Genomic DNA, 27,587 nt, shown 5'->3' with positions numbered 1-27,587 from the left:
CCCTTGCAGAGCAAGGAAACGCTATTTCCTCGCACCACCGCAACTAGCTAGCCATTTCATATACATATGCTTACATATGCTTCACAAAAATAACATGATTTCTGTAGTATAACGTTTATTTTGATTGTCTGCATTTATTAGAGTAGCCAGATTTCAGATGTGTCCATGTAAACAGGATTATTAGCGACATAGTTTTTCCTAAAACGTGCAATACCTGTTAACATTTTAATCTAACTAGTCGTTGTGTACACGTCTCCTCGCCCCTACCTGGGCTCGAACCAGGGACCCTCTGCACACATAGCCACCCTCGAAGCATCGGTACCCATCGCTCCACAAAAGCCGTCCCTCCCCGTTTCGTTCTGTTTGCTTCCGTTTAAGAAACGTTTTTGCAACAAAATCGGCGTAATGAATACGTCCCACCAAACGCTGGACGTCATGACGTAGTCAAAAAAGGACAGCGGGCTATCTCGCAATCGTAAACAAAAGGAAATTTTAACCTTGCAGTTTTTCTACTCCTGGAAAGTCTCTCCGCACATAGACCTTTGCTTAAACAGCTTGTCATAATATTACAGGGCGAAAACATGGTGGATATACGCACAGGTGAATATGCCTTTTGAATCTACACAATGACCGATATTGGTTTTATTCTTTGTGTTCACATCTAACATGTTTTTTTTTTTTTAGCTGTACGGTCAGAGTCCTTAAATAAAAGCTCCGATTATGAACCTGTGATTACATTAATAAACAAGAAGCACCAGCCCAATGAGACCCAGTGTAAAAATAGCCAGAATATCACTAGACACGATTCAGGTGAGAGAACATGTGAAATGAAAACCTTTATAAACACCTATTAAATAAAGTAACACGTACAAAAAAAGATTGTAGTTTTCAAACTGCAGTAAAAGTGCAGTAATTGCAGTTAACTGTGGTATTTTGGACGCAATAACTGTAGAATATACTGCAGTTATGCTGCAAAACTACTGCAGTAATTTTCTGGGGATGCAGTATTTGCAACATACTGCAGTTATACTGCACTCTAACTGCAATCTTTTTTCATAAGGGAATTTACCTTATTTCGAGTAATATGTTGATATTTGCTGCTTGTGTGATTCGGTTTAGATGACACTTCAGATGATGAACCCTTGACAAAGTTGGAGAGACTTCCCAGACCTAAAAAAGCCACTGTACAAGCAAAGGGGCAAGGGACTACTTATATCAAAAGAGGAACAGGTAATGGCATCCAGAAGACAAAGAACAAGATCGCAGGTGAGAACCTCTCTCAAGCCTCTCTCTCCTGAATACTGTAAAATACACACACACTACTACTATTCTGAATGGATGAATGGAAGGCGGCATCAATTTGTTTGGTCTTTGTTGTAATTCTAGGTTCAACCCAGGATGAGGACTCCTATGACAGCTCAGACAATGAACCCTTGATAAAGATGGTTAAACAGACATCGTTGCCATTCAAAAAGAGACCCTTCAACACAGCCAGAGAGGTTAACGATGTGAAGAGCAGAAATAACGTCCAGAACACTCAAAACATATGCACAGGTGAGACTAGTTCCTAAATTCTTGTATCAAGGCCATATTTCTAAGCTACAGGACAGTTTCGCTAGCACAGACTGGAATATGTTCTGAGATTCATTCGATGGTATTGAGGAGTTTACCACATCAGTCACCGGCTTCATTAATAAGTGCATCGACGACGTTGTCGCCATAGTGACCTTACGTACATATCCCAACCACAAGCCATGGATTACAGGCAACTTCCGTCCTGAGCTAAAGACTAGAGCTGCCGCTTTCAACGAGCAGGACACTAATCCAGACACTTATAAGAAATCTTGCTATGCCCTCTGACGACCAATCAAACAGAAAAGCGTCAATACAGGACTAAGTTTGAATCCTACTACACCGGCTCTGATGCTTGTCGGATGTGGTAGGGCTTGCAAACTGTCATAAATTACAAAAGGAAAACCCAGCCGAGACCTGCCCAGTGACGCAATCCTACTAGACGAGCTGCCGAGGAAGGACGGCTCATAATAATGGCCGGAACGGAGCGATTAGAATGGCATCAAACACATGTTTGATGTACAGTGCCTCCGGAAAGTATTCAGACCCCTTGACTTCTTCCACATTTTGTTACAGCCTTAGTCTACAATTGATTAAATTGTTTTGTCTTCAATCTACACACAATACCCCATAATGACAAATAAAAACCGGGAATATGACATTTACATAAGTATTCAGACCCTTTACTCAGTACCTTTTTGAAGCGCCTTTGGAAACGATTACAGCATCGAGTCTCTTGGGTGTGACGCTACAAGCTTGGCACATCTGTATTTGGGAAGTTTCTCCCATTCTCTGCAGATCCTCTCAAGCTCTGTAAGGTTGGATGGGGAGGGTCGCGACACAGCTATTTTCAAGTCTGGCACTGGCTGGGCCACTCAAGGACATTCAACTACTTGTCCCAAAGCCACTCCAGCATTGTCTTGGCTGTGTGCTTCGAGTCGCTGTCCTGTTGGAAGGTGAACTTTCGCCCCAGTCTGAGGTCCTGAGCACTCTGGAGCAGGTTTTTATCAAGAATAACTGTGTACTTTGCTCCATTCATCTTTGCCTTGATCCTGACTAGTCTCCCTGCCCCTGCCACTGAAAAACATCCCCACAACATGATGCTGCCACTAGCATGCTTCACCGTAGGGATGGTGCCAGGTTTTCTCCAGGCATTCAGGACAAATAGTTAATTCTTGGTTTCATCAGACCAGGGAATCTTGTTTCTCATGATCTGAGAATCTTTAGGTGTCTTTTGGCACCTACTCCAAGCGGCGTGCCATGTGTGTTTTACTGAGGAGTGGCTTCCGTCTGACCACTCTCAACCATAAATGGATGATTGGGGAAGTGTGGCAGAGATGGTTGTCCTTCTGGAAGGATCTCCCATCTCCACAGAGGAACTCTGGAGCTCGGTCAGAGTGACCATCGGGTTCTTGGTCACCTCCCTGACCAAAGCCCTTCTCCCCCGATTGCTCAGTTTGGCCGGGCAGTCCAGCTCTAGGAAGTCTTGGTGGTTCCAAACTTCTTCAATTTAAGAATGATGGAGGCCACTGTGTTCTTGGACCTTCAATGCTGTAGATGTTTTTTGGTACCCTTCCCCAGATCTGTTTCTCTACACAGTCCTGTCTCTGAGCTCTACGGACAATTCCTTCGACCTTATGGCTTGGTTTTTTGATCTGACATGCAGTCAACTGTGGGACCTTATATATAGACAGGTGTGGGCCTTTCCAAATGATGTCCAATCAATTGAATTTACCACAGGTGGACTCCAATCAAGTTGCAGAAACATCAAGGATGATCAATTGAAACAGGATGCACCTGAGCTCAATGTCAAGTCTCATAGCAAAGGGTCTGAAAAATAAATGGTAATAAGGTGTATATATATTTTAATACAATTGGAAACATTCTAAAAAACCTGTTTTCGCTTGGTATTGTGTGTAGATTGCTGATTGATTTTTTATTTATTTAATCCATAACATAACAAATTGTGGAAAAAGTCAAAGGGTCTGAATACTTTCCGAAGGCACTGTATTTGATACCATTCCAATCATTCTGCTCCCTTGGTGTCCCTATCACTAAGAACCATGGACGATCTTAAAGGATTTGTCATGGGCCCTCAATCCTCAAAAAGTTATACAGCTGCACCATTGAGAGCATTTTGACTGGGCGCATCACTGCTTGGTGTGGCAACTGCTTGGCATCCGACTGCAAGGCGCTATAGACAGTACATCACTGGGACCGAACTCCCTGCCTTCCAGGACTTCTATACCAGGGGGTGTCAGAGGAAGGCTCTAACTATTGTCAGACTTCAGCCATCCAAGTCATAGACTGTTCTCTCTGCTACCGCACAGCAATTAGTATTGGAGCTCCAAGTCTTGGACCAACAGGCACCTGAACAGCTTCTACTCCGTGCCATGAGACTGTTAAAAGGTTAATAAAATGGCCAACCGGAGTATTTACATTGACACCCTTTATTTATTTATCTTTTGTTTAGTAAATAATTGTCTTACATTTTTAACTCTGCATTGTTGGGAATGGGCTCGTAAGTAAGCATTGCACTGTGAAATCTACACCTGTTGCATTATACCAATAAAATTGGATTTGATTCATGTACTAAATGGCTTTAGCGGGGAATAAACTTGCTTTTCCTGTTCATCTTATTGTCTATTTAACCAGACTCATCAGGTGACAGCTCCGATAATGTGCCACTGATCAAGATGCTAGACAAGCTGAAGACACAAACCCGAACAAAGACACTCCCTACAACAGCCAGAGAAACACCCAGTAAAGTTCTTAAAAACCACAACAGGAGGATAGTTGAGAACACACAGCATCTCTTGTCTCTATACTTTCACTATGGCATAATATGTCTGACAGTTGTATCATTGATTCTAATCCAATAGTCTTCTTTTCTGATTACATGGCCAGAATCCTCCGATGACAGCTCAGAGGATGAACCATTGATTAATCTAACCAGGTCTCCATCTAAAGACACTGTGAGGACAATACTGAAGAGCTGTGTTGCTAAAGAATCCAAAAGCAACAACTGTAGTGAAAGAAAAGGCAAAACCAGCAGAGGTAATTTATCCTACAGAGCACATTTTTACAAATATTGCTGAGTATGTATGCTGACAGATCATTTTTTGATGGGTCTATAATGTTTTTCCTTTATCCTGTTTGAATTGTCAGAGGAAGAGGTGAATTCTGATTTTGATGACGAGCCCTTAATAAGCCTAGTTAAAAAGCCTCTTAAAGCTGTAAAGAAGACCACGACACCAGCGAATAAGAGTGTGCCAGGAAAGACAAACAAAGCAGTCAACAGATGGAGCACCAACATTGTTCAAAGCACAAGTGAAGGTGACAATAATTTTTCCGCACATGTCAAAGCATGGATTTAAAAACATCCAAAATACACCCTAGAAGATTAGGTTAGGGTGAGTCTTGTTATGCAACGGTTGATTTGTATTGCTTTATCAGGGTCTTTGGATGATAGATTAGATGATGAGCTGTTGATCAAGAAGATGGTGAGGAATCCATCAATGAAGACCCTGATGGTTATTCTGGAGAGGTGTGAAACTAAAGAAGCCTTGGAAGATTACTATAGAGCCAATGTGGGAAACGCTTGCGAAAGAAGTGCAGGTAAGAATTCCACTTATTGTATATTTCCCTTCCCATTTGGATTATCTTTAACATAGTCGAGAGCTGCACTGTTTGATAAATCACATTGGAATCTGTCAGTGTCTACCTATTATGCAGTACTCATAGTTTTTTTTGTGTATTTATTTGGAAGAGGAGAACTCTGATGATTAACTCTTGTTAAAGATGCTCATGAATCCCCCTCATTCTTCACCAGAAGCTATGGCAGAGAAGAGAAATCGGTCACAAGACTGCTCTGACGATGAACCTTTGATAAAGATGGTTGGAAACCCAGAGTCATGATTATGGACTTGTATAGATACTGGAATAGTATTTCATTTTAGGATTTTTTAAAAATTGTACCTTTATTTAACTAGACAAGTCAGTTAAGAACAAATTCTTATTTTCAATGACGGCCTAGGAACAGTAGGTTAACTGCCTGTTCAGGGGCAGAACGGCAGATTTGTACCTTGTCAGCTTAGGGGTTTGAACTTGCAACCTTCTGGTTACTAGTCCAACACTCTAACCACAATGCATTACAGCATTCAGTAACAAACTTGTCGAAGATGGCACAATAGTTACTGACACAACCACTTTTTTTCTTGCTTGAGTTTACTGTGTTATGGTGAAAATAAATGTGTGTTGTCTAACTATTAGGTGATTTAACCTGTGTTTTTCTAACTTATTTATTTTTGTATCATGTTTACCACATGGACGTTCGTGGTAGCATGTTTTATAGTATATTTATGGCCATGCAAAAGTTCAACAATAGGCCTGATTATTTTTAATTGTTGCCAATTATGGGTCTCCAGCTTAATGAATTAGAGTACATTTGTGATTAATAGGGAGGAGTCAGGTACTCAATTTCTTTTGACTGGAATGTACCATCAAATAGGGAGCAGTACTATTCATTTTCAAACACTGAAACTGTAGATGTGCTTGTTACAGTCCACACGTAATTTTTTAAAATTACGTTCTAAAAAAAATATTCATGAATTGTTTTCACAATTTTAATTAAAGATCAGAAGTTTCCCATTTGTCTTAGTCATCAACAAAAAACACACCTTCATTTCTATGGGAGATATTAAATTGGCAAAGGATTCCAGCTTCTAAACTGAGACGTCTGTAAAATGAGGCTTTTTTTTGCAACTCTACCTAGAAGGCCAGCATTCCAGGCGTCCTCTTCACTGTTGATGTTGAAACTGGTGTTTTGCGGGTACTATTTAATGAAGCTGCCAGTTGAGGACTTGTGAGGCGTCTTTCTCAAACTAGACACTCTAATGTACTTGACCCACTTGCTCAGTTGTGCACTGGGGCCTCCCACTCCTCTTTCTATTCTGGTTAGAGCCAGTTTGCGCTGTTCTGTGAACGGAGTAGTACACAGCGTTGAACGAGATCTTCAGTTTCTTGGCAATTTCTCACATGGAATAGCCTTCATTTCTCAGAACAAGAATAGACTGACGAGTTTCAAAAGAAAATGCTTTGTATCTTGCCATTTTGAGTTTGTAATCGAACCCACAAATGCTTATGCTCCAGATACTCAACTAGTTTAATGAAGGCCAGTTGTATTGCTTTAATCAGAACAACAGTTTTCAGCTATGCTAACATAATTGCAAAAGGGTTCTCTAACATTACCTCCTGAATAGCTAATCAAATGGCTACCCAGACTATTTGCATTGCCCCCCGCCCCCTTCCACGCTGCTTCTACTCTTTGTTATTATCTATGCATAGTCACTTTAATAACCCTACCTGCATGTACATAATTACCTCAACACCAGTGCCCACGCACATTGACACATTGACTCTGTACCGGTACTGTACCCCTGTATCTGTATATAGCCCCGTTATTGTTATTTACTGCTGCTCTTTCATTATTTGTTATTCTCTTACTTTTTTGGGGAGGGTATTTTCTTAAAACGTAATTGTTGGTTAAGGGCTTGTAAGTAAGCATTTCACTGTAAGGTACCTGTTGTATTCGGTGCATGTGACAAATAAAATTTGATTTAATTTAATGCCATAATATACAGTGCATTCGGAAGTATTCAGACCCCTTGACCGTTTCCACATTTTGTTAGCCTTATTCTAAAATTTATTTTTAATAAAGTCCCTCAATCTCCTCAGAATACCCCAAAATGCAAAGTGAAAAGTATTTTTTTGCCATTTTTGCAAAATATTAAAAAAGCAAAAACAGAAATGACCTATATACATACAGTTGAAGTCAGAAGTTTACATACACTTAGGTTGGAGTCATTAAAATCAGTTTTTCAAACACCACAAATTTCTTGTTAACTATAGTTTTGGCAAGTCAGTTATGACTTCTACTTTGTGAATGACAAGTAATTTTTCCAACAATTGTATACGGATAGATGATTTAACTTGTAATTCACTGTATCACAATTCCAGTGGGTCAGAAGTTTACATACATTAAGTTGACTGGGCCTTTTAACAGCTTGGAAAATTCCATAAAATAATGCCATGGTTTTAGAAGCTTCTGACTAATTGACATAATTTGAGTCAATTGGAGGTGTACCTGTGGATGTATTTCAAGGCCTACCTTCAAACTCTGTGCCTCTTAGCTTGACATCATGGGGAAATCAGCCAAGACCTCAGGAAAAAATTGTTGACCTCCACAAGTCTGGTTCATCCTTGGGAGCAATTTCCAAATGCCTGAAGGTACCACGTTCATCTGTACAAACAATAGTTTGTCTTAATAGCTTCTACCCCCAAGCCATAAGACTGCTAAACAGCTAATCAAATGGCTACCCGGACTATTTCCATTGACCCCCCCCCCCCCCCCCCCTTTTTTTTCACGCTGCTGCTACTTGCTGTTTATTATCTATTATCCATGCATAATTACTTTACCCCTACCTACATGTACATATTACCTCAGTTACCTCGACTAACCTGTACCCCCGCACATCGACTCGGTATCGGTAGCCATGTATATAGCCTCGTTATTGTATTGTTGCTCATATTTTAAAACTTTTGTCTATTTAGTAAATATTTTTCTTAACTGCATTGTTGATTAAAGGGCTTGTAAGTAAGTATTTCACGGTAAGGTCTACACTTGTTGTATTCTGCGCATGAGACAAATAAAATCGGATTTGATGTCAAGGCTTAATTCTTGTGACATCAATAAAGGATCTTAGCTTTCACATGGATTCACCTGGTCAGTTTTTCATGGAAAGAGACTAATATTTTGTACATTCAGCACAGGAGGTTGGTGGCACCTTAATTGGAGAGAATGGACTTGTGGTAATGGCTGGGGCGGAATTGGTGGAATGGTATCAAATACAGCAAACACATGACAGTCCATCACTTCGTTTCATCCATTATTATGAGCCATCCTCCCCTCAGCAGCCTCCACTGACACTCATTGTATGTCAGGTGTGGATTTGCCATGCCAGAAGGGTTTTCCCCAGGTGAATGAACAATGAGGATATTTACTGCAATTTTTTTGTGAGAACCTATGTCCAAATGCTCCAGACAGGCTTGATGCAAACTAGTGCCTGCTAAACATGGTTTCTTTCGTTTTATTTTCATTTGATTACATTGTGAAAGATGTCTTCCATGATCACACTTGGGATAGAAATGTAATGCTAAGTCAATTTTAATGGGTTGTGCAAGTTTATTGCCTCTTGAAAAATCAGTGTAATGTACTATAATTTACAGTACTGTAGCATACTATATTCAAAGGCAATTTTGAAACATGTATCTTACATTTTTTGATATTGGAGTAACTGGTTGTTAAAATAACTAAATTGAGAATATCATTATTTTGTGTTTGTGATTAAACTCATTTCACAGATCAATTGTTCTGTGAAAGATGTCTACAAACAAAATGAATGCTCAATGAAAGCTTTTGAATGTAAGACTGGCTGTGTTAAGTGTTACCAGTTTGGAGTTTTGTCCTAAGAGTTTTGAAAATTCATCAAACTTGTGAAAATAGGATCAAAGCGATATAAAAACCTGTAATGAAACATGTTCAAATAGTTTGTATGCTCCTCAACGTAGCTCCCCAGCAACTGTTCAATCCATACACTGTGTCGTGTCTCTGACTTCTTTAATGTGATGACAAGCTATTTTGTTTGATTGATTACGTGATTGAATTAAATCATGCAACAATGAACTCGTCAATAACCTGGAGCACCACGGAAGAGTTAGTTGATATAGAGCGGTTACTTAAAGACCCCTAGATCTTTTATGTCAATAGCAGTCGGTCATTAATTATTCTTTACCTAATATCAGTCTCATCTGTACGTCGTAAAATTATTGGTTATCTGCACGAACCCAGCCTTTACTATGAATCATCCATACACAAGTTGGCTCAATTGTTTATTTAACTAATTAAACAATTACAGAATATACAATACATTATACAGTAAATACCGTCCCCAATGGACTAAACAAAAAACTATTTGGTTATAACATGACAGATTCAGAGTGGAAGGGGGGGGGGGGGGGGGGGGGGGGGGGGGCTGGTGGTGTGAGGCTCTGGTTTGCCCAGTCGAGGTCGCCATTGTCCTTTGTAGATTCTACCGGGTCGTCTTAGAGTGAGATGTGATTTTCTGCTTCGGTCAATGTTCTTACTAGATGTGCTACCTTTGCAGCTGCAGTCTGTTAGATTGTAATCTTGGACACACTTGTTCTTGAGTGATCAATAGTTCAGAGTTCATACCATTTCACGTGTGGCGCAAGGTCTCACGTTTTCTGGCCTGTAGAGTTGAAATTAGAATTAGCCCTTTTTAAACAAGTGACTTTTCGTCACGGGGGCTTTTATTCTAGAGTGGAAAAGGGGTTGGTTCATTATTTCCAACCAATTTCTACTCACTTGGGCGGGGCCACTGACTGGGCACACATTACCATAAAACAAACACTTTTCATTTTAGAAGACTAAATCACATTATCTTTTCAAAAGTATTCTTCTACTTCGTCAAACATTTTATCCGACATTCACATGCAAGCCTCATAACTGAGGAACCTGTATAAACAGAGTTAGGGTAACGTGCCTGTATTGTCTTTCATTAGGTCACAAACATGAAACAAACGTTGGCTTCTCCACTAACCGTTTCCACTTTCTCTAAATTAGGAACAATGTTTAATTAGGAGTATTTGGCGGGAGAGTTCCTTTGTTCACATCTCTGCTAACTGATTCATTGAAAGGGCTAGCGTCATGACAACTGATATACACAGTGCAAGTGCGGTACTTTATTTGCATACCCCACAAACACAGGTTTGAGATGAGATGTACTGTATGATGGAAACATTTAGTTTAATAAAAAATAAAACACTATAGGATTCTATGAATAGGATATTGGTCATGCAAATAACATTTTAGGTTCAATAAGTGCTTTACAGGGTTAACCATATTGTTTACAGTTTTTATTTTTACTTTCTCTTTCAGATACACATTTTTAGATTATCAACAATAATTTGCTGTACTCATTTTAAATGCTTGTCCTTCCTCATAGGACATATTACACATCATTAATAAATATAACTTTGGCTCATAATCCCAGCGACATCATAGATTGCTAGACTGTGTTCCCAACAACGTGGCCTCTGCTCTCCTGTGTTTCTGTAGTGTGACCTGCAGCTGCCAGTATCTGAGGTAGATCCACATCAGACTACCGTTCTTGCGCTTGTCAGTGTTCAGGTACTGTGCACAGTTGCGGTCATTTTTAAAGATGTCCTTGAGGCCGGCGTCCATATCCAGCTGGGCGAGAGCCCGTTCTCTGCCAGCTCTGACCAGCAAGTCCTTCTCCATTTCCAGCCTCTTCTCCCGGGGCACCAGGATGCTGCAGAAGGCCCCCTGCCTCTCCACCAGACCCTCCTCCACCTCCCTCAGAGCAGCTATGGCTTCCCGGTGCCACTCGCTCTCCCTCTCCAGAGCCGTGTGGAGGAGGGCCCCAGCTCCGCCAGCCTGCAGCAGTCGGCTCTTCTCGCCAGTCAGGGCCTCCCGCTCCTGGCTAAGCCTCCTGCGTTCCTCCATCAGCTGCTGGCTCTGGGAGGCTATGGCCTGGCGGTAGCCCTGCACGCGGTTCTTCTCCTTCTCCAGTTCCAGCTCCAGGTGGACCGTCTCCCGTCGGTTCTCTCTCAGCGTGTCCTTGTACTTCAGCTCCATGTCATCACGGATGGTCTGCATGCTCTTGTCAAACTTTTCTTTCACCTCCAACACTTCCCTCTGTGACTCTCTGGACCATATCCACCCTGAAAGATGTTTGCATTTAGCTTGCTATCTACCTGTGCCTTACAAGTTGTGGATGCACAACGTTGCCACTTACTTAGACCTTATCTTACCAAATGAAAGTAAGGAAAGTTTGTCATCAGACATGCCAATCTTGGATTTCAGGATGAGCATTGAGAGTTAATGCATATGGTAAGACATCAACAGTATAGTACATTTTCATTGGCCTAACATTTATGTATGTAAACTGAGCACAGTGGCCCTCTGATTGCCCAGTAATGCAGTCAGTAACATTGTTATTATGTCTAGTCATAACAAGCAACGTGCAACTTGTGTAATACAGTACTTACGGAAGGCAGCGAGACCAATCATGGGCACCAGTAGGGCATAGTTCCACTTGTTCCCATCGCTGCCACCACCACCCCCCCTCTGCTCTGGCCTGATGTTCCATTCCTGGGGGTCATTCAGGTTGTTCATCTGGCCTGCAGAGGTAGCATAAATTTAATGAGTGACATCATATCTGCATATTAATAATGTGCATGAAATGCTCACAATCTTGGCTAAACTGCACTGGTGAAAACACAACCAATAAATTATTTATTGACGCAAAAGCATTTAAATATGGGGTATTACAAATGAGCATATTCGTCATGATTCTGAAGGGTGCGTTTCTACTGTTCCTACTTACTATCTACATGAACTACAAGTTGACAGAAAGGGCTCGATGGTTGACTGTCAAACTGGAGTTTTTTATAAGCTTGAATCAGAGCTAGTTTGTTAGCTAACTAGCTTTATTTACTGATCTTGGATCGATGCATTCTGAATTCAGTTCCGTTCAAACCAACTTAGTTAATAGGACCTGATACATAACCTGCAGAAAGTGCTCGCTACCAAAAGGAAAGCATGGTTTAAGTAATATTGCAGATACCTTCTGTTAAAGAATGATAACGTCTCTTCAATCGAACTGCATTCGTCTCTCTTCCGGGTTAAACATAGCGTAATTTCCCAAACTAGACTTTGCAGAGGTGAGTTACATTTGAGTCAATTTATATATTGTCAATATAATAACGTAAACCGAATTATGAGTTGTGAAATATCAAAACAGTAATAAAGAAAGTTATTTGATGATTTAATAAATATATAAATGAGGACTATTTATTTTCCTTTTGAGATGGTATGCTCCGGCACGTGTCAGAGCAGTTTGGTGACGTAGATTTCCCCAGACGAAGCGAGCACCCATCATGGCCGTGGTGTGTACTGCCTCCCGTGTCCTCACCAAAAAGATCCTGTCAGCTAAGGCGGTAAGTATTTGGAGATAAACTGTTGCTATAGAATATCACTATGAACTAATTGATATTTTGGACTCATGAATGTGTTCATATGAGCTGGTATTCGCAGAGAATTGAACTTTAACCCACCCTGTTTTGTAACATCAGCTTGTCAATGACGTCTCACCATTGACGGAGTTTCGTAGCTAGTTACCTAACTATAATTTGCTATGCAATACTGGGAGCTAGTTTAATTTGTCACAGCTTAAATAGTTTTCATAATAAATATCCATGGCAATTCGATTCTGAAGAATAGCTTAATAAATATAATTGGTGCTGCTCGTGTATGACGAGTGAATTAAACCTTGCAGTAGACATTACCATTAGTGTATTGAAGGTCAATCAAGGCATGTTAGCTAAGAAGCTGTTAACGATGTGGCTGACCAAGCAGGAGGCTAGTTCCCAGTGTTGGCTGAATCTGTGATGAGTTGGTTTGTGTTGTCTGTCAAACATTGATTTATGTTTGATGACAAATGTCTCTCGGCTACCTTTTGAATGCGTGCTGTGTTTTAAGAGGAGATGTTGAGACTGGCAAATATTGGTACCTTTGACTGCTTGGCCAGCTCTTAATTGTAAGTGTGCAACTGCAGCCTGGAATTTGGGGCGATTCATTTAATCCCTTACCTTTTGATCTTCATATGGTGGCAATCAGAAGACATTCATTTACTCAATAAATGTTCCTTTTGTTCGATGAAGTCTCTTTATATCCTCAGCTCAGAAGATAGATGGGCAATCAGTTCACATATAGTATCAAGGGCACAGCTGGGGGCAGAGGGAGGTCTATAGCAAGCGGCAACAGTGAGAGACGTCAATGGATACTGCAATGGCATTGAATAGAAAACTACAAAACCAACAACAAAAAAACTACTTCTTGAATGGATTTTCCTCAGGTTTTCGCCTGCTAAATCAGTTCTGTTATACTCCGACACTATTTTAACAGTTTTGGACACGTTAGTGTTTTCTATCCAAATCTACCAGTTCTATGCATATCATATCTTCTGGGCCCGAGTAGCAGGCCGTTTAATTTGGGCATGCTTTTCATCCAAAATTCCGAATGCTGCCCCCTACCCTAGAGAACTGCGGGATAACAGTACTCGACAGGCAGGGGTGAAAGACATACTACCGGTAGCTGTAGCTAACTCCCGTTTTCGGCCCGGCTTCTGTGGGATTTATTGACGGTTGGCATCCAACATTATGGTGCATTACCGCCATCGACTGTACTGGAGCGCCCCTGCTTCCCGCCTATGTACCGGAGTTATAGCTTAAAAATGTACCAACAAAGGTATAAAGATGGGTTCCTGCAGATGCTGAAATGCCCACATGCAGGAATGCCCTGAAATGCGGGCTGCTGTTGCACCCTTCTCCTGAATTTGGGACTGGGTGTGTTTTGAGGATGTTTGCTGGATAAATAAGCAAGGAAGTTATTTGTTTAGATTGGAGGACGTGAGAGAAAATATGTTCCTAGAGAGCATTTACCTAGTTATGATTTTAAATAAATCTTTGTCGCAAAATATGTAAATGTTTAACACTTTACACACCCACACGTGTATCTCTCATATCTGAAATATTGGTTGGGATGCTGCTAAGCACTAATGCATGTTGTGAAGTTATTTTTAAAACAATTACGCGGAACCCAAACCGGCTGCGTGAGTGCGCCATCGTACATAAATGTATTTTGTCCCCCTACACCAAACGTGATCACTACACAGCAGGTTAAAATATCAAAACGAACTCTGAACTAATTACATTAATTTGGGTACAGGTCGAAAAGCATTAAACATGTATGGCAATTTAGCTAGCTAGCTTGCTGTTGCTAGCTAATTTGTCCTGGGATATAAACATTGAGTTGTGCATTTCAGGTAAAATAACAAGGTCCTCTACTCCGACAATTAATCCACACATTAAACTGTCAACCGACTCGTTTCTAGTCATCTCTCCTCCTTCCAGGCTTTTTCATATTTGATTGGCATCTAAACTTGCATAGTATTACCACGACCACCGGCAACAAAGTTAGTCTTTCAATCACCCACGTGGGTACCTGCTTCTATAAACCAATGAGGAGATGGGAGAGGCAGGACTTGCAGTGTGATCTGTGTCAGAAATAGGAATGACTTCTATTTTAGCCCTTGGCAACACAGATGCTCGTTGACCTGCGTGAGCAATAATTGAATAACAGATTCCTAAATGTATTTTGCACGCGATGTGAGCGGTGTAGTCAGGGTATTATAGGTAGACCACACCGCTCGCGTATCTTGCGCAAGCGTTGGATGAAAAAGCTTGGAAGGAGGAGAGATGACTAGAAACGAGTCGGTTGACCGTTTTACGTGTGGATTAATTGTCGGGGTAGAGGACCTTGTGCATTTCAGGTAAAATAACGACCTAATGTTTATATCCCAGGACAAATTAGCTAGCAACAGCAAGCTAGCTAAATAGGACAAATTAGCTAGCAAGCTAGCTAGATACATTGCCATACATGTTTAATGCTTTTCAACCTGTCCCCAAATTAATGTAATTGGTTCAGAGTTTGTTTTGATATTTTAACCTGTGTGTCGTGATTGCGTTTGGTGTAGGGGGACAAAATAAATGTATGCACGATGGCGCACGCACGCAGCCGGTTTGGGTTCCGTGTTAGGGTACATGTTGCTGCAGCAGTCTCACCTTAATTAATTATGTAACCATCAGCTGGCTGTGTTTTCACTGCATTTTAAAACATTGAGCAAACTACACTAATGTTAGAGGCCTATAGACAAGTCATAAATTGACTTGACATTTTGTGGATAAGTCTAGTTCTTGCAATTGAGTACATTCATCAATAGCTATGCATAGCCTATGTTCTATATTCTTTCTCCATTTAGCTTCTGGCAGTATCCCAGAGCTCCAGGAAGCTCCACTTCTCCATCTACGGGAAGAACGAGGCTAAAGTGTCAGATGGCGTAAGTCTGCGTACTCCACGTTCATCTTTGACATTACTGTATGAATGGATTCAATATGTTTGCACAAAATATATTGTCTTTTAGATTTATTTAATTTGTGTTGGTGCTTGTAGAGACAATTTGTATTATGCAACTCTAGCTAGAGAAAATACTGAAATGTTAATGTTTTGTGCTTGTGTTTTTACTGGTTTCTACAGATCTCCACACAGTACCCTGTGGTAGACCATGAGTTTGATGCCGTGGTTGTGGGTGCCGGTGGGGCAGGACTACGTGCTGCTTTTGGCCTGTCTGAGGCTGGCTTCAACACAGCTTGTGTCACAAAGCTGTTCCCCACCAGGTCGCACACGGTGGCTGCACAGGTATATATCAAGTTATATATTCTACAAGATTCAATGGGAAATGACCATGTAACAGCAGGAAATATCCCAGATTGTCCCCTTAAACTTCTTTGGGGTAGACCCCTTTTTAATTTTTCTTTGCCTAAAATGACATACCTAAAACGAACTGCCTGTAGCTCAGGCCCTTAAACAACGATATGCATATTCGTGATACCATTTGAAAGGAAGCACTTTGAAGTTTGTGGAAATGTGAATTGAATGTAGGAGAATATAACACAGATCTGGTAGAAGAAAATACACATATATATATATATATATATATACATACATACATACATACATACATATACCACCGTCTTTGAAATGCAACAGAAAGGTCCCACATCTAGCCAGCACTCTGTAATTCTGATGGTGTCCATAAGATGGCAGCAGTTTATGTGCAAAGTTTCAGACGATTAACTTGAAGTATGAGCAAACTACATGACATTTAGTGTGAAGTCACCCAGGTACATTTGGGCAAATTGTGATGGAGACATTTACATTCTTCTGCAAGAATATTGTCAAATCTGTATACTTGGACTTTGATTTAGCTTTCCCAGTATTAGTAGCCATATTATAAGTTCAACATTTGCAAAACACCCAGTTTTCATAACTTCATAACTCTCCATATTCTTATAATTCTTGTCCAAAAGGAAAAGGCTTACTGTCGCACAAGGTTAGCAGCTACATTTTGCGACATACGGGGTTTCCCGATACTCCTGTAAAGCCCAGCTCATTGGCTATCTAGCTAGCTTTGTTTGACCCCGATTGGTGCTTATTTGTCAAAGTTACAGTCGATCAAGTGAAGACCGCCCGCATTATCGGTGTGCCATGAAGGTGTCGCTCTCTGACCCAATTTGGTGTTCTATAGGATATACTACACCCCTAATGATATAGTGAAGTCTGGTTATGTTCTAGGATCTCTGAGGAATATGAACGTGATTTGACTGGTTGAAACAACGTTTAGGGTTAGATTTTCACAGATTCCTTTCTTTGCAAATTGAACGAGTGGAAATACAAAATCGATCATGCATGCTATATGGACCTTTTTTAGGACATGAAAAATGATTTTATCTAACAAAACGACACTTCATGTTATCTCTGAGACCCTTTGGATGATACGCCTATCCCCAAGAAGTTTTTAAATTCCTGTGTTGCATGATAACAAGTCTCATCAACTCTGTTTGCATTATACACAGAAGGCAGCAATGCCATTTTAAATTCACAATGAATTAACCATATCCCACTGCAGTGGCTTTATCAGCCAACTTAATGTTTTACACTTGTATTAGGCCTACCTCGATGCAATATCTACAAAAGAAGTCCACAGTTCAAGTCCTTAACAGTTGTTTTTGCATTTAGGGCGGGATCAATGCAGCCCTTGGAAACATGGAGGGAGATGATTGGAGGTGGCATTTCTACGACACAGTGAAGGGATCTGATTGGCTGGGAGACCAGGACGCCATACACTACATGACAGAGCAGGCCCCACATGCCGTTGTGGAGGTGAAACACACACACACAGCTTTTTAGATATGGCAAAGAAAACAAAATGGTAAAGCAGGATATTCACTAACGTAAATTAAACTATGCTGCTGATGGTTCTTTGTGGAAAAAGAAATGTATTGAAAGGTAACCAGCCTCTTGAAAGCGGAGTTGGTAGAAGGGTCCAGTAGGGGAATGTGGCAAGCGTGGGGCAGCAGGTAGCCTAGTGATTTAAGAGCGTTGGGCCAGTAACCAAAAGTTTGCTGGTTTGAATCCCTGAGCCAGCTAGGTGAAAAATGTGTATGTGTCCTTGAGTAAGGTACTTTACCCTAATTGCTCCTGTAAGTCGCTCTGGACAAGAGCGTCTGCTAAATGACAAAAATGTAATGTAAAAATACATGCTAGTGGTGGTGTAAGCAAAAGTCCCATGCTTAAAGGTGCAATATGCAGAAATTGCTCCGCCATTTCCTGGTTGCAAAAATTCTAATTCTAGTTGGCCTAATTCTAGTTGGCCTTTCAGTTTGGGAAAAAATCATTGTACCATCAAAACCGCTGGGAAATTTATTTTCAATATCCAAAAATATTGTATTTTCAGCTGTTCGAAGCTGGTATTTAGAACCGGATGTAAAAGATGCAAAACGAAAGTTAAGAATAGGAAGCATAGACTTAGAAATAGCGTACATAGAACAGATCTACTCTTTCTTACGCTTGCATTCAATTAGTGACAGATCTATAACTCACATTTCTATGTGAATTTGGTTGGGTTGCCCTACATATTGCAGCTTTAAAAGCGCTGCAGCAGAATTCAACGGCCCCTCCTACTAATGAATTAATGCTGTGTCCTGTCCTTTCAGCCCTTCTGATGTACCAAAACGAGTGAAAGTGCCCTTTCAATGCCCTTATTCTTCTCTGCAATGTTGTGTAGGTGCCTTTACATAGACTCAAACAATTTGATTTAATACATTCTGTGTAATTTAATCATTGGCTAAAGTGCAAGTGTATTATGTAACCTATAATTATTTTGGGATTAAGTTGAACCCCCTCCCCCTCCCAATCAGAAAGGATTGGCACAACATCAATACAAGCACTGATAGGCTGGTAAAATGAAAACATTCATGTATTATTTATTGGCTACCTTACTATTTCTAGCTTTCTGTTGTGAAAATAACTGAAAGCTGGTGTGCCAGTGATTTAACAGGTCTTCTTGATGTCCCCAGCTAGAGAACTTTGGCATGCCCTTCAGCCGAACTGAGGATGGCAAGATCTACCAGAGGGCTTTTGGTGGCCAGAGTCTGAAGTTTGGCAAGGGAGGCCAGGCCCACCGGTGCTGCTGCGTAGCTGATAGAACCGGCCACTCCCTTCTGCACACACTCTACGGACGGGTACGTCACAATGTCTTGACTCAAAATTCCATAATCCGCCACTTGGAGTCGTGCTAAATTTCCATACCCTTTCTCTGCTGTTCCTCTGAATTCCATTTTACTGACAAACTCTGCTTTTAGAATCTCATGTTCTGTCCTGTTTTTGCTGGATTCACTAATCTATCACTCTTCTACCCTTCTCACCTTTTTAGTCTCTGAGGTATGACACCAGCTACTTTGTGGAGTATTTTGCCCTGGACCTGCTGATGGAGGAAGGAGAGTGTAAAGGAGTGATTGCTCTGTGTATGGAGGATGGATCCATCCACCGCTTCAGGTCCAAGAACACAGTCATTGCCACAGGGTATGTAGATGTTTCTGTAGTGAATAAGTTTACAGTTTGAAGGCTTGTTCCAAGTAATCTGGGAGCTTTGTCTTACCTATTATGCCAGTTGTAATGTTAACTTTTTAACATCCTCACCCTGGGCAGAAGGTGCCTCCTTGATGACGATGTAAAGTTCTAATATTTTGCCCTGATTCTTACTCCTGCCACTCTGCTCAATCTGCAGTGGCTACGGCCGTACCTACTTCAGCTGCACGTCAGCCCACACCAGCACAGGAGACGGTAATGCCATGGTGACCCGTGCAGGCCTGCCCTGCCAAGACCTGGAGTTTGTCCAGTTCCACCCCACAGGTCAGTGTCAGATTGGCAATAGAGGCCTGTCTGCTAGGGAGTGAAATTAAGAACATGAAATAAACATGTAATCTTGAAAGTGTTTCTGTCCTTAGTCTGAAGTTAACTGTGAATTATCATGTGTGTTTCATGACATCGTTGGTGACAATGGCTAGTATCGTTGGTGACAATTAAATCATATGGTCATAGAAGTCAGAGGGCTGGGAGACATGTCTGTTTACATACTGTGGATACATAATCATACTATAAATATCATTGGGAGTGAAGTGGAGTCCATCGGTGCCCTCAGTGCTGGTTTCATATGACGTAACGTAATCCCTCTAGGTATCTATGGAGCTGGCTGTCTGATCACAGAGGGGTGCCGTGGTGAGGGAGGAATCCTCATCAACAGTGAGGGCGAGCGCTTCATGGAACGATACGCCCCCAACGCCAAGGACCTGGCCTCCAGAGACGTTGTGTCCCGCTCCATTACCATCGAGATCCGAGAGGGCAGGTAAGATCACCACCAAGGCTCTGTCTTCCCTGAGCACCCATAGAAGTATTGTGCTGATGCTGGATAACTGATGTGTGACTGCATGCTCTATCAATGTCAGATCATTGATTTAATATTGGCATGCACATTTTTAAAAACAAAGTGTCAAATAGATGGTCAATCTAGAATCCATCTATTCATGCTTTGGTAAACTAAAATCGACCTCAAGAATGTTACATTTTAGTCATTTAGCAGATGCTCTTATCCAGAGCGACTTACAGGAGCAATTAGGGTTGAGTGCCTTTCTCAAGGGCACATCGACAGATTTGTCACCTAGTCTGCTCAATGATTCGAACCAGCAACCTTTTGGTTACTGGTCCAACACTCTTACTCTTAACCGCTAGGCTACTTGCTGAATGACAGGAAATGGAATTCGCATGGAATCTACCCACAAATTCTAATTGAGATGTTTCCACCTTGCTATGAGTTTCAGGTGTGAAAGACAACTGTCATGCTAACAGACTTTTATCTGTGTGTTCCTAGGGGATGTGGCCCAGAGAAGGACCATGCGTACCTGCAGCTGCACCATCTCCCGCCACAGCAGCTGGCCACCCGTCTGCCCGGCATCTCTGAGACTGCCATGGTCTTCGCCGGTGTGGATGTCACCAAAGAGCCCATCCCTGTCCTGCCCACCGTCCACTACAACATGGGAGGAATCCCCACCAACTACAAGGGACAGGTAACTAGCAGCATCCGTTGAAAATAAATGTCATATTTGTATATTTTCTTATTAAAAGTCCTATGAAATAACCCTAATATAGGTAAGCAAATCTAATGAGACAGATATAGTGAGTCTTTAAACTGGACCTCTCTTAGGTTTAATGTATTCAAACGATCTTATCATATAATCTATATATTACATCACAGATGACAATACGTCTGCTGTACCGCAGATCATTTTATGATTTACTGTCCTGTTCTCCACAGGTCCTCACCTACACGCTTGAGGAAGGGGACAAGGTGGTGCCAGGGTTGTTTGCCTGTGGTGAGGCTGCCTGTGCCAGTGTCCATGGTGCCAACCGCCTGGGAGCCAACTCCCTGCTGGATCTGGTGGTGTTTGGACGTGCCTGCGCCCACACAATTGCTGACATCTGCAATCCAGGTACCAATTCTCTTCTTTAACCCTTACCTGTATGTCAAGACAAAAGCACATGCAATAATGCATTGTCCCACAACTTCTTAATGTAATGGCCAGGCCAAGGCTCCCTTGGAAAAATAGTTAGACAATCCTGGCAATGTGGTGTTTCTGCAGGAGAGAAGCTCTCCCCCCTGAAGCCCAACGCAGGAGAGGAGTCTGTGGCCAACCTGGACAAGTTGAGGTTTGCTGACGGCAGCATGAGGACCTCCGAGATCAGACTGAACATGCAGAAGGTATGGATTAAAAACAATTTTGTGGGGGGAATGGAACTGATATGCCTTGGATGGTCATCAAATCTACTGGTAATGAGCGTTAATCTGTAGTGACGCCCAGCCCGTGAACGGGACCGTTATCATCATCTGACACTAATTAGCATAACGCAACAGACATAAATCTTCCTAGAAAATCTTCCTAGTCATGAAAATCACAAGTGAAATATATTGGAACACAGCTTAGCCTTTTGTTAATCACCCTGTCATCTCAGATTTTCAAAATATGCTTTACAGCCAACAAGCATTTGTGTAAGTTTATCATAGCCTAGCCTAGCAGGCAAACTTGTCACGGAAATCAGAAGAGCAATCAAATTAAATCGTTTACCTTTGATGAACTCTGGATCTTTTCACTCACGAGACTCCCAGGTAGACAGCCAAAGTTCATTTTTTTCCCAAAATATTATTTTTGTAGGCAAAATAGCTCCGTTTGTTCTTCACGTTTGGCTGAGAAATCGCCCGGAAATTGCGGTCACCACCACACAGAAAAATATTCCAAATTAATATTCCAAATTAGCTCCATAATATCGACAGAAACATGGCAAACGTTGTTTAGAATCCATCCTCAAGGTGTTTTTCTAATATCTATTTGATAATATATCAGTCGTGACAATTTGTTTTTCACTCTGACTGATTGGAGTAATGGCTACCTCTGTATTTTACGCGAGAATCTCTCTCGGAGCCACCATGTGACCACTTACGCAATGTGGCTGCCTATGGCTATTCTTCAACAGAAATGCGTAAAACTACGTCACAATGCTGTAGACACCTTGGGGAATACGTAGAAAGCGTAAGCTCGTTGATGGTACATTCACAGCTGAATAGGGAGTCATTGGAACGCAGTGCTTTCAAAACCTGGGGCACTTCCGGATTGAATTTTTCTCAGGCTTTCGCCTGCAACATCAGTTCTGTTATACTCACAGATAATATCTTTACAGTTTTGGAAACGTTAGTGTTTTCTATCCAAAGCTGTCAATTATATGCATATTCTAGCATATTTTCCTGACAATGTTTTTTTTTCCAAAAATGAAAATACTGCCCCCTAACACCAAGAGGTTAAATACACTGCTCAAAAAAAATGAAGGGAACACTAAAATAACACATCCTAGATCTGAATTAATGAAATATTCTTATTAAATACTTTTTTCTTTACATAGTTTAATGTGCTGACAACAAAATCACACAAATTATCAATGGAAATCAAATTGATCAACCCATGGAGGTCTGGGTTTGGAGTCACACTTAAAATTAAAGTGGAAAACCACACTACAGGCTGATCCAACTTTGATGTAATGTCCTTAAAACAAGTCAAAATGAGGCTCAGTAGTGTGTGTGGCCTCCACGTGCCTGTATGACCTCCCTACAACGCCTGGGCATGCTCCTGATGAGGTGGCGGATGGTCTCCTGAGGGATCTCCTCCCAGACCTGGACTAAAGCATCCGCCAACTCCTGGACAGTCTGTGGTGCTGGTGGATGGAGCGAGACATGATGTCCCAGATGTGCTCAATTGGATTCAGGTCTGGGGAACGGGCGGGCCAGTCCATAGCATCAATGCCTTCCTCTTGCAGGAACTGCTGACACACTCCAGCCACATGAGGTCTAGCATTGTCTTGCATTAGGAGGAACCCAGGGCCAACCGCACCAGGATATGGTCTCACAAGGGGTCTGAGGATCTCATCTCGGTACCTAATGGCAGTCAGGCTACCTCTGGCGAGAAATGCCACCCCACACCATGACTGACCCACCGCCAAACCGGTCATGCTGGAGGATGTTGCAGGCAGCAGAACGTTCTCCATGGCGTCTCCAGACTCTGTCACGTGTGCTCAGTGTGAACCTGCTTTCATCTGTGAAGAGCACAGGGCGCCAGTGGTGAATTTGCCAATCTTGGTGTTCTCTGGCAAATACCAAACGTCCTGCACGGTGTTGGGCTGTAGTAAGCACAACCCCCACCTGTGGACGTCGGGCCCTCATACCACCTTCATGGAGTCTGTTTCTGACCGTTTGAGCAGACACATGCACATTTGTGGCCTGCTGGAGGTAATTTTGCAGGGCTCTGGCAGTGCTCCTCCTGCTCCTATTTGCACAAAGGCGGAGATAGTGGTCCTGCTGCTGGGTTGTTGCCCTCCTACGTCCTCCTCCACTTCTCCTGATGTACTGGCCTGTCTCCTGGTAGTGCCTCCATGCTCTGGACACTACGCTGACAGACACAGCAAACCTTCTTGCCACAGCTCGCATTGATGTGCCATCCTGGATGAGCTGCACTACCTGAGCCACTTGTGTGGGCTGTAGACTCCGTCTCATGCTACCACTAGAGTGAACGCACCGCCAGCATTCAAAAGTGACCAAAACATCAGCCAGGAAGCATAGGAACTGAAGTGTTCTGTGTTCACCACCTGCAGAACCACTCCTTTAATGGGGATGTCTCGCTAATTGCCTATAATTTCCACCTGTTGTCTATTGCATTTTGCACAACAGCATGTGAAATGTATTGTCAATCAGTGTTGCTTCCTAAGTGGACAGTTTGATTTCACAGAAGTGTGCTTGACTTGGAGTTACATTGTTGTTTAAGTGTTCCCTTTATTTTTTTGAGCAGTGTACTTGTACAGTACCATCACTTCTTTGCTAAAACTTTGTTCCTCTCTCTGTCATCAGACCATGCAGAACCACGCCGCTGTGTTCCGTACCGGCAAGGTCCTGAAGGAGGGATGTGACAAGATGGATGCTGTCTACCAGACCCTGGACGACATCAAGACCTTCGACAGAGGTCAGCATCTCATTCCCATTCTCATTCATGTTCTGAAGCAGTGTTAAAGTTCCCTCTGTCTCCTCCCCTTAGGTATTGTGTGGAACACTGACCTGGTGGAGACCCTGGAGCTGCAGAACCTCATGCTGAACGCTGTGCAGACCATCAACTCTGCCGAGCAGCGCCAGGAAAGCAGGGGAGCCCACTCCAGAGAGGACTTCAAGGTAAGAACTGAAGAGACAGAAACCACTGCTATACTAGCCTGGCCTGCAATGACAATTTGTTGTCTGGCAAAGTGATATTGCTCGTATGCATACGGTTCCATTTTGTTTCATGGTAGGGGCCTCGATGTGGACATGTTTTTTTTTGGAGCTGAAAGTAATGCATATGAACAGACACTGCTATTGTCATCACACAAACAACCACTATAAACTATAGGAGCTCTCTCCAGTCGTAGTTGGACCAGTCTGTAGACTGATGTTTCATTCTGAAAGATTCCTTTGTACCATTGCAGGACCGTATGGATGAGCTTGACTATGCCAAGCCTCTGGCAGGACAGGTGAGGAAGCCCATTGAAGAGCACTGGAGGAAACATACCATGTCCACTGTGGATCCTAAGACGGGAAAGGTAAGTATGCTCACAAAACACAAAAAAAGTCCAGTGCCTAATGTTTGTTTAACTACAGATTTTTTTTTTTCTCTAAATATAAATGACAGGATTAATTGTAACCTTTTAATTCTTAACAACACAATAATAGCAGAGTCTGTGCTTGCCAATTTTAATTTGCTATCACTAACCCATCTCTCCCTTTTTGTGCTTCTGTTATAGGTAACTCTGAAATACAGACCGGTTATTGATAACTCGCTTGATGCAGAGGACTGTGCTGCTATCCCTCCCGCCATCCGTTCCTACTAAGCTCATAACTATCTGATGCTGACTCTTTTATTTATGATCAAGATTTATGCTTTTGCAGTTATCCTTTATGAAGTTTCAACATGATTCTCATATTGCTGCTAATAAATACTATAAGTGGAATGTTTGATATTTTCGATAATAAACCTTACTTGTGCAAATGTGAGTTTTGTGTGTATTTTAAACTTGTAACACATTTGCTATTGTTCTTTTTGGCAAATAAATACATTTCATTTTTAAATATTCTAGAATTCTGTCAAAAATAAAGTCACGGTTTGAAAAAAAATTAACCCCAATTTTTAAGATATCTACACAATGCCAATACAATTTCTTCACTCGGTGGCTATGCTTGGTTAAGGAAAAACACATTTCTAATTTGTATGTCGAGTTCTGTTTATCTTGCGTGCTTCCTGTTTTGTAGGATTTATCTTGAATAATGATGCTGAAATAACTCAATCCCTCCTGTCTGTGTAGTGTGTCAGTTCTTCCAAATACCATGTCAATGTTCCATCTGAAATACAATAATCAAAGTCGCTGGAGGAAGCGCCAGCAAGCACCCTGTAATTGGAAGATGTCTTTGATTACAGAAAATAACGATGGTTTAGAAACTCTTGACTTGTGTATTTTAAAATGTAGGCTTTGTGATTAACTTTTTTTGGAAGGGAGAATGGTATGCAACCGGCTACATACTGGTGTGGACCGGTTCATAAAACATTCTCCATTGAGGCTGCTAAGGCGTCAATTTCCTCAACACAATTTAATGGCAAGAAGGTGGGGAAAAAAACAATATACGTACTTTATGAAGTACCATTTTCCACTACCATGCTACAGTGGCTAGTCCTGGTCCACATTAGTGTTTTAAAACTATATGACCAGAAAAAAATGACTGCTGCAACAAATACAGGGTCCTTGCTATCTGGGTTCCTTGGGACATTACAACTCTGACCGTTGAAATTTAAAGCGTTTATTGTAGAAAGCTATAGGCAACATCCGGGACTAGCATTAGCCACTGTAGCACAGATGGTTGTAAAAATCTTTGTAGCATGTTGGTGGAAAATAGTGTTTCATAAGGAAAGTAGCTATGCATTTTTCCCGCCATTCGCTTTTGACTAAGATTAAGCAACTCTATATCGCCATCTGCAGGCCTTGGGCTTTGTTGGAAACATCCACAGACAGACAACCCCAGTACCACAAGAACAGAACAACTCAATATAAAAGCCCAATCAATTGTATTAATACTTGTAAACAAAAAATAAAGTATATTTTATTAATTCAGAGGATCATCTGAAAGTTATGTGCATGTTTCGCAGAGAAATTAGTAGGTTGATAAAATGCTGTCTCTGGAGAGGGCAAGAACAATATGTATGTCAGAATAAGTGCAGTATTATCATAAGGAGGGTATACTTGGAAAACGGAGGAGGAATGTAGAGAAAATGCGAGGCAGAGGAAGTTCGAGATAAGGAGGAAGAGGGTGAGCTTGAAACGGTTACAAATGGCGGGGAAAAGGGAGATGGTTTGTTAAAGAAGAATGGTAGAAAGTGTAAGCAGGGTGAGCAGTACACCGGATCGAAGACAGGAGGAGAAATGTGAGTGAGGGCGAAGTATCGGAGGGGTTAGGTGTGGGTGGTGAAGTTCTCGGGAGCCCGAGGCTTGCACCGATGGTCAGGATAAAGATGAGTCTGACAGTGGGAGTGACATTTTTGGAAAAAGTAAATCCTTACCTTTTGGCTGATCCATTTGTGGTTTCATGTTGGGTGAAAAGAAAGTTGGGTACTTTGGAACCGGTGAAGGTAACCAGATATGGTCTTGTGATAATTGTTTATGTTTCTGCTGGTCAGAGGAAGCAGGCGCTCCGCGTTAAACGAATGGGGACAAGAGGTGTGAATTGTTTTGCTCTCAAGACAAGGGCGCCATTGAAAGGAGTGATTACTGAGTAAATATGAAAGTTGACCAACTGAAGGGAATGATTCCCGGTGTTTGGGATGCTAGTCGTTTGGTGCTACGCAGACAGTGGCGTGAGTGGTCAAACAGAAGAGTCGTTGCCTGTTCTTTTGAGTTTTAATATTGAGTCTTTGACCGCAAAAGTGGTGTTAGGATATATAGAGCATGAGTCAAAGGAATGTGTAGCTCTGGGGGAAGCAGTGGTATGTGTTAATTGTAGGGGTACCCATGGGGCTGAGGATCAGACATCTCCGGTGCGAGAGAGGCAGGTTGAGGTTTCCAGGCTTAGAGTAGTGCAGAAGTTGTCGTATGCTGAGGCAGTGAAGAAAGTAGCGGAAGATAGGGCGAGGAACCCTGAGAGGAGTGGTGTGAGTAGTAGATCTGTACCAGTACAGGGGAATAGGCCAACAAGTGATATATGCTTCAGTAAGATTTAATTTGTAGTGTTTATTGCAGTGGTTATCAACTGTACTGCAGGGACGGAACGCAAGTCGCAGAAAAT

General features: G+C 41.8%; 3 protein-coding genes across 8 annotated transcripts; 2 read left to right on the top strand and 1 right to left on the bottom strand.

Moving 5' to 3' along the window:
• Positions 1-432: 432 nt before the first annotated feature.
• Positions 433-9,167, top strand: LOC139392245 (protein DEK-like). 5 transcript variants are annotated; one of them, XM_071140089.1, is made up of 9 exons: positions 433-600; positions 685-812; positions 1,116-1,266; positions 1,387-1,554; positions 4,228-4,335; positions 4,480-4,629; positions 4,741-4,908; positions 5,029-5,190; positions 5,374-8,342. In XM_071140089.1, the coding sequence occupies exons 1-9, from the start codon at positions 582-584 to the stop codon at positions 5,445-5,447; spliced, it is 1,128 nt and encodes a 375-aa protein (XP_070996190.1). In that variant the 5' UTR covers positions 433-581; the 3' UTR covers positions 5,448-8,342. The 5 variants fall into 5 exon arrangements, with proteins under 5 accessions (XP_070996190.1, XP_070996188.1, XP_070996189.1 ...); XM_071140087.1 differs by having other exon boundaries at positions 5,405-5,848; XM_071140088.1 differs by having other exon boundaries at positions 5,408-5,739.
• Positions 9,168-9,509: 342 nt separating this feature from the next.
• LOC139392246 (coiled-coil domain containing 127b) lies at positions 9,510-12,539 on the bottom strand. The gene is made up of 3 exons (XM_071140093.1): positions 12,303-12,539; positions 11,725-11,856; positions 9,510-11,397 (listed from the first exon to the last, which is right to left on the bottom strand). The coding sequence occupies exons 2-3, from the start codon at positions 11,849-11,851 to the stop codon at positions 10,712-10,714; spliced, it is 813 nt and encodes a 270-aa protein (XP_070996194.1). The 5' UTR covers positions 11,852-11,856; positions 12,303-12,539; the 3' UTR covers positions 9,510-10,711.
• Positions 12,540-12,583: 44 nt separating this feature from the next.
• On the top strand, positions 12,584-26,424 carry LOC139392460 (succinate dehydrogenase [ubiquinone] flavoprotein subunit, mitochondrial-like). 2 transcript variants are annotated; one of them, XM_071140458.1, is made up of 16 exons: positions 12,596-12,675; positions 15,558-15,635; positions 15,833-15,994; positions 17,375-17,518; positions 18,352-18,418; positions 18,715-18,879; positions 19,071-19,219; positions 19,425-19,549; positions 19,874-20,042; positions 20,565-20,760; positions 21,009-21,183; positions 21,334-21,452; positions 24,141-24,252; positions 24,325-24,455; positions 24,746-24,859; positions 25,061-26,424. In XM_071140458.1, exons 4-16 carry the CDS (start codon positions 17,505-17,507, stop codon positions 25,145-25,147), a joined length of 1,623 nt encoding a protein of 540 aa, XP_070996559.1. In that variant the 5' UTR covers positions 12,596-12,675; positions 15,558-15,635; positions 15,833-15,994; positions 17,375-17,504; the 3' UTR covers positions 25,148-26,424. The 2 variants fall into 2 exon arrangements, with proteins under 2 accessions (XP_070996558.1, XP_070996559.1); XM_071140457.1 differs by lacking the exon at positions 18,352-18,418 and having other exon boundaries at positions 12,584-12,675.
• Positions 26,425-27,587: the final 1,163 nt, after the last annotated feature.

This window comes from Oncorhynchus clarkii, chromosome 32 (genome assembly GCF_045791955.1).
Source record: "Oncorhynchus clarkii lewisi isolate Uvic-CL-2024 chromosome 32, UVic_Ocla_1.0, whole genome shotgun sequence".
NCBI lineage: Eukaryota > Metazoa > Chordata > Actinopteri > Salmoniformes > Salmonidae > Oncorhynchus > Oncorhynchus clarkii.
Note: the sequence above shows the minus strand (reverse complement) of the source record. Positions and strands in the feature narration are given on the sequence as shown.

Bases quoted from the DNA above. Each gene is read 5' to 3' on its own strand.
- LOC139392245 (XM_071140087.1), top strand. The intron at 4,336-4,479 runs GTAAAGTTCTTA...TTACATGGCCAG, and splicing joins AACAGCCAGAGAAACACCCA to AATCCTCCGATGACAGCTCA. The intron at 4,630-4,740 runs GTAATTTATCCT...TTGAATTGTCAG, and splicing joins AAAAGGCAAAACCAGCAGAG to AGGAAGAGGTGAATTCTGAT.
- LOC139392246 (XM_071140093.1), bottom strand. From the start codon at position 11,851: ATGAACAACCTGAATGACCCCCAGGAATGGAACATCAGGCCAGAGCAG. The intron at 11,398-11,724 runs GTAAGTACTGTA...AACATCTTTCAG, and splicing joins GATTGGTCTCGCTGCCTTCC to GGTGGATATGGTCCAGAGAG.
- LOC139392460 (XM_071140457.1), top strand. From the start codon at position 12,616: ATGGCCGTGGTGTGTACTGCCTCCCGTGTCCTCACCAAAAAGATCCTG. The intron at 20,043-20,564 runs GTAAGATCACCA...GTGTGTTCCTAG, and splicing joins ATCGAGATCCGAGAGGGCAG to GGGATGTGGCCCAGAGAAGG. The intron at 21,184-21,333 runs GTACCAATTCTC...GTGTTTCTGCAG, and splicing joins TGCTGACATCTGCAATCCAG to GAGAGAAGCTCTCCCCCCTG.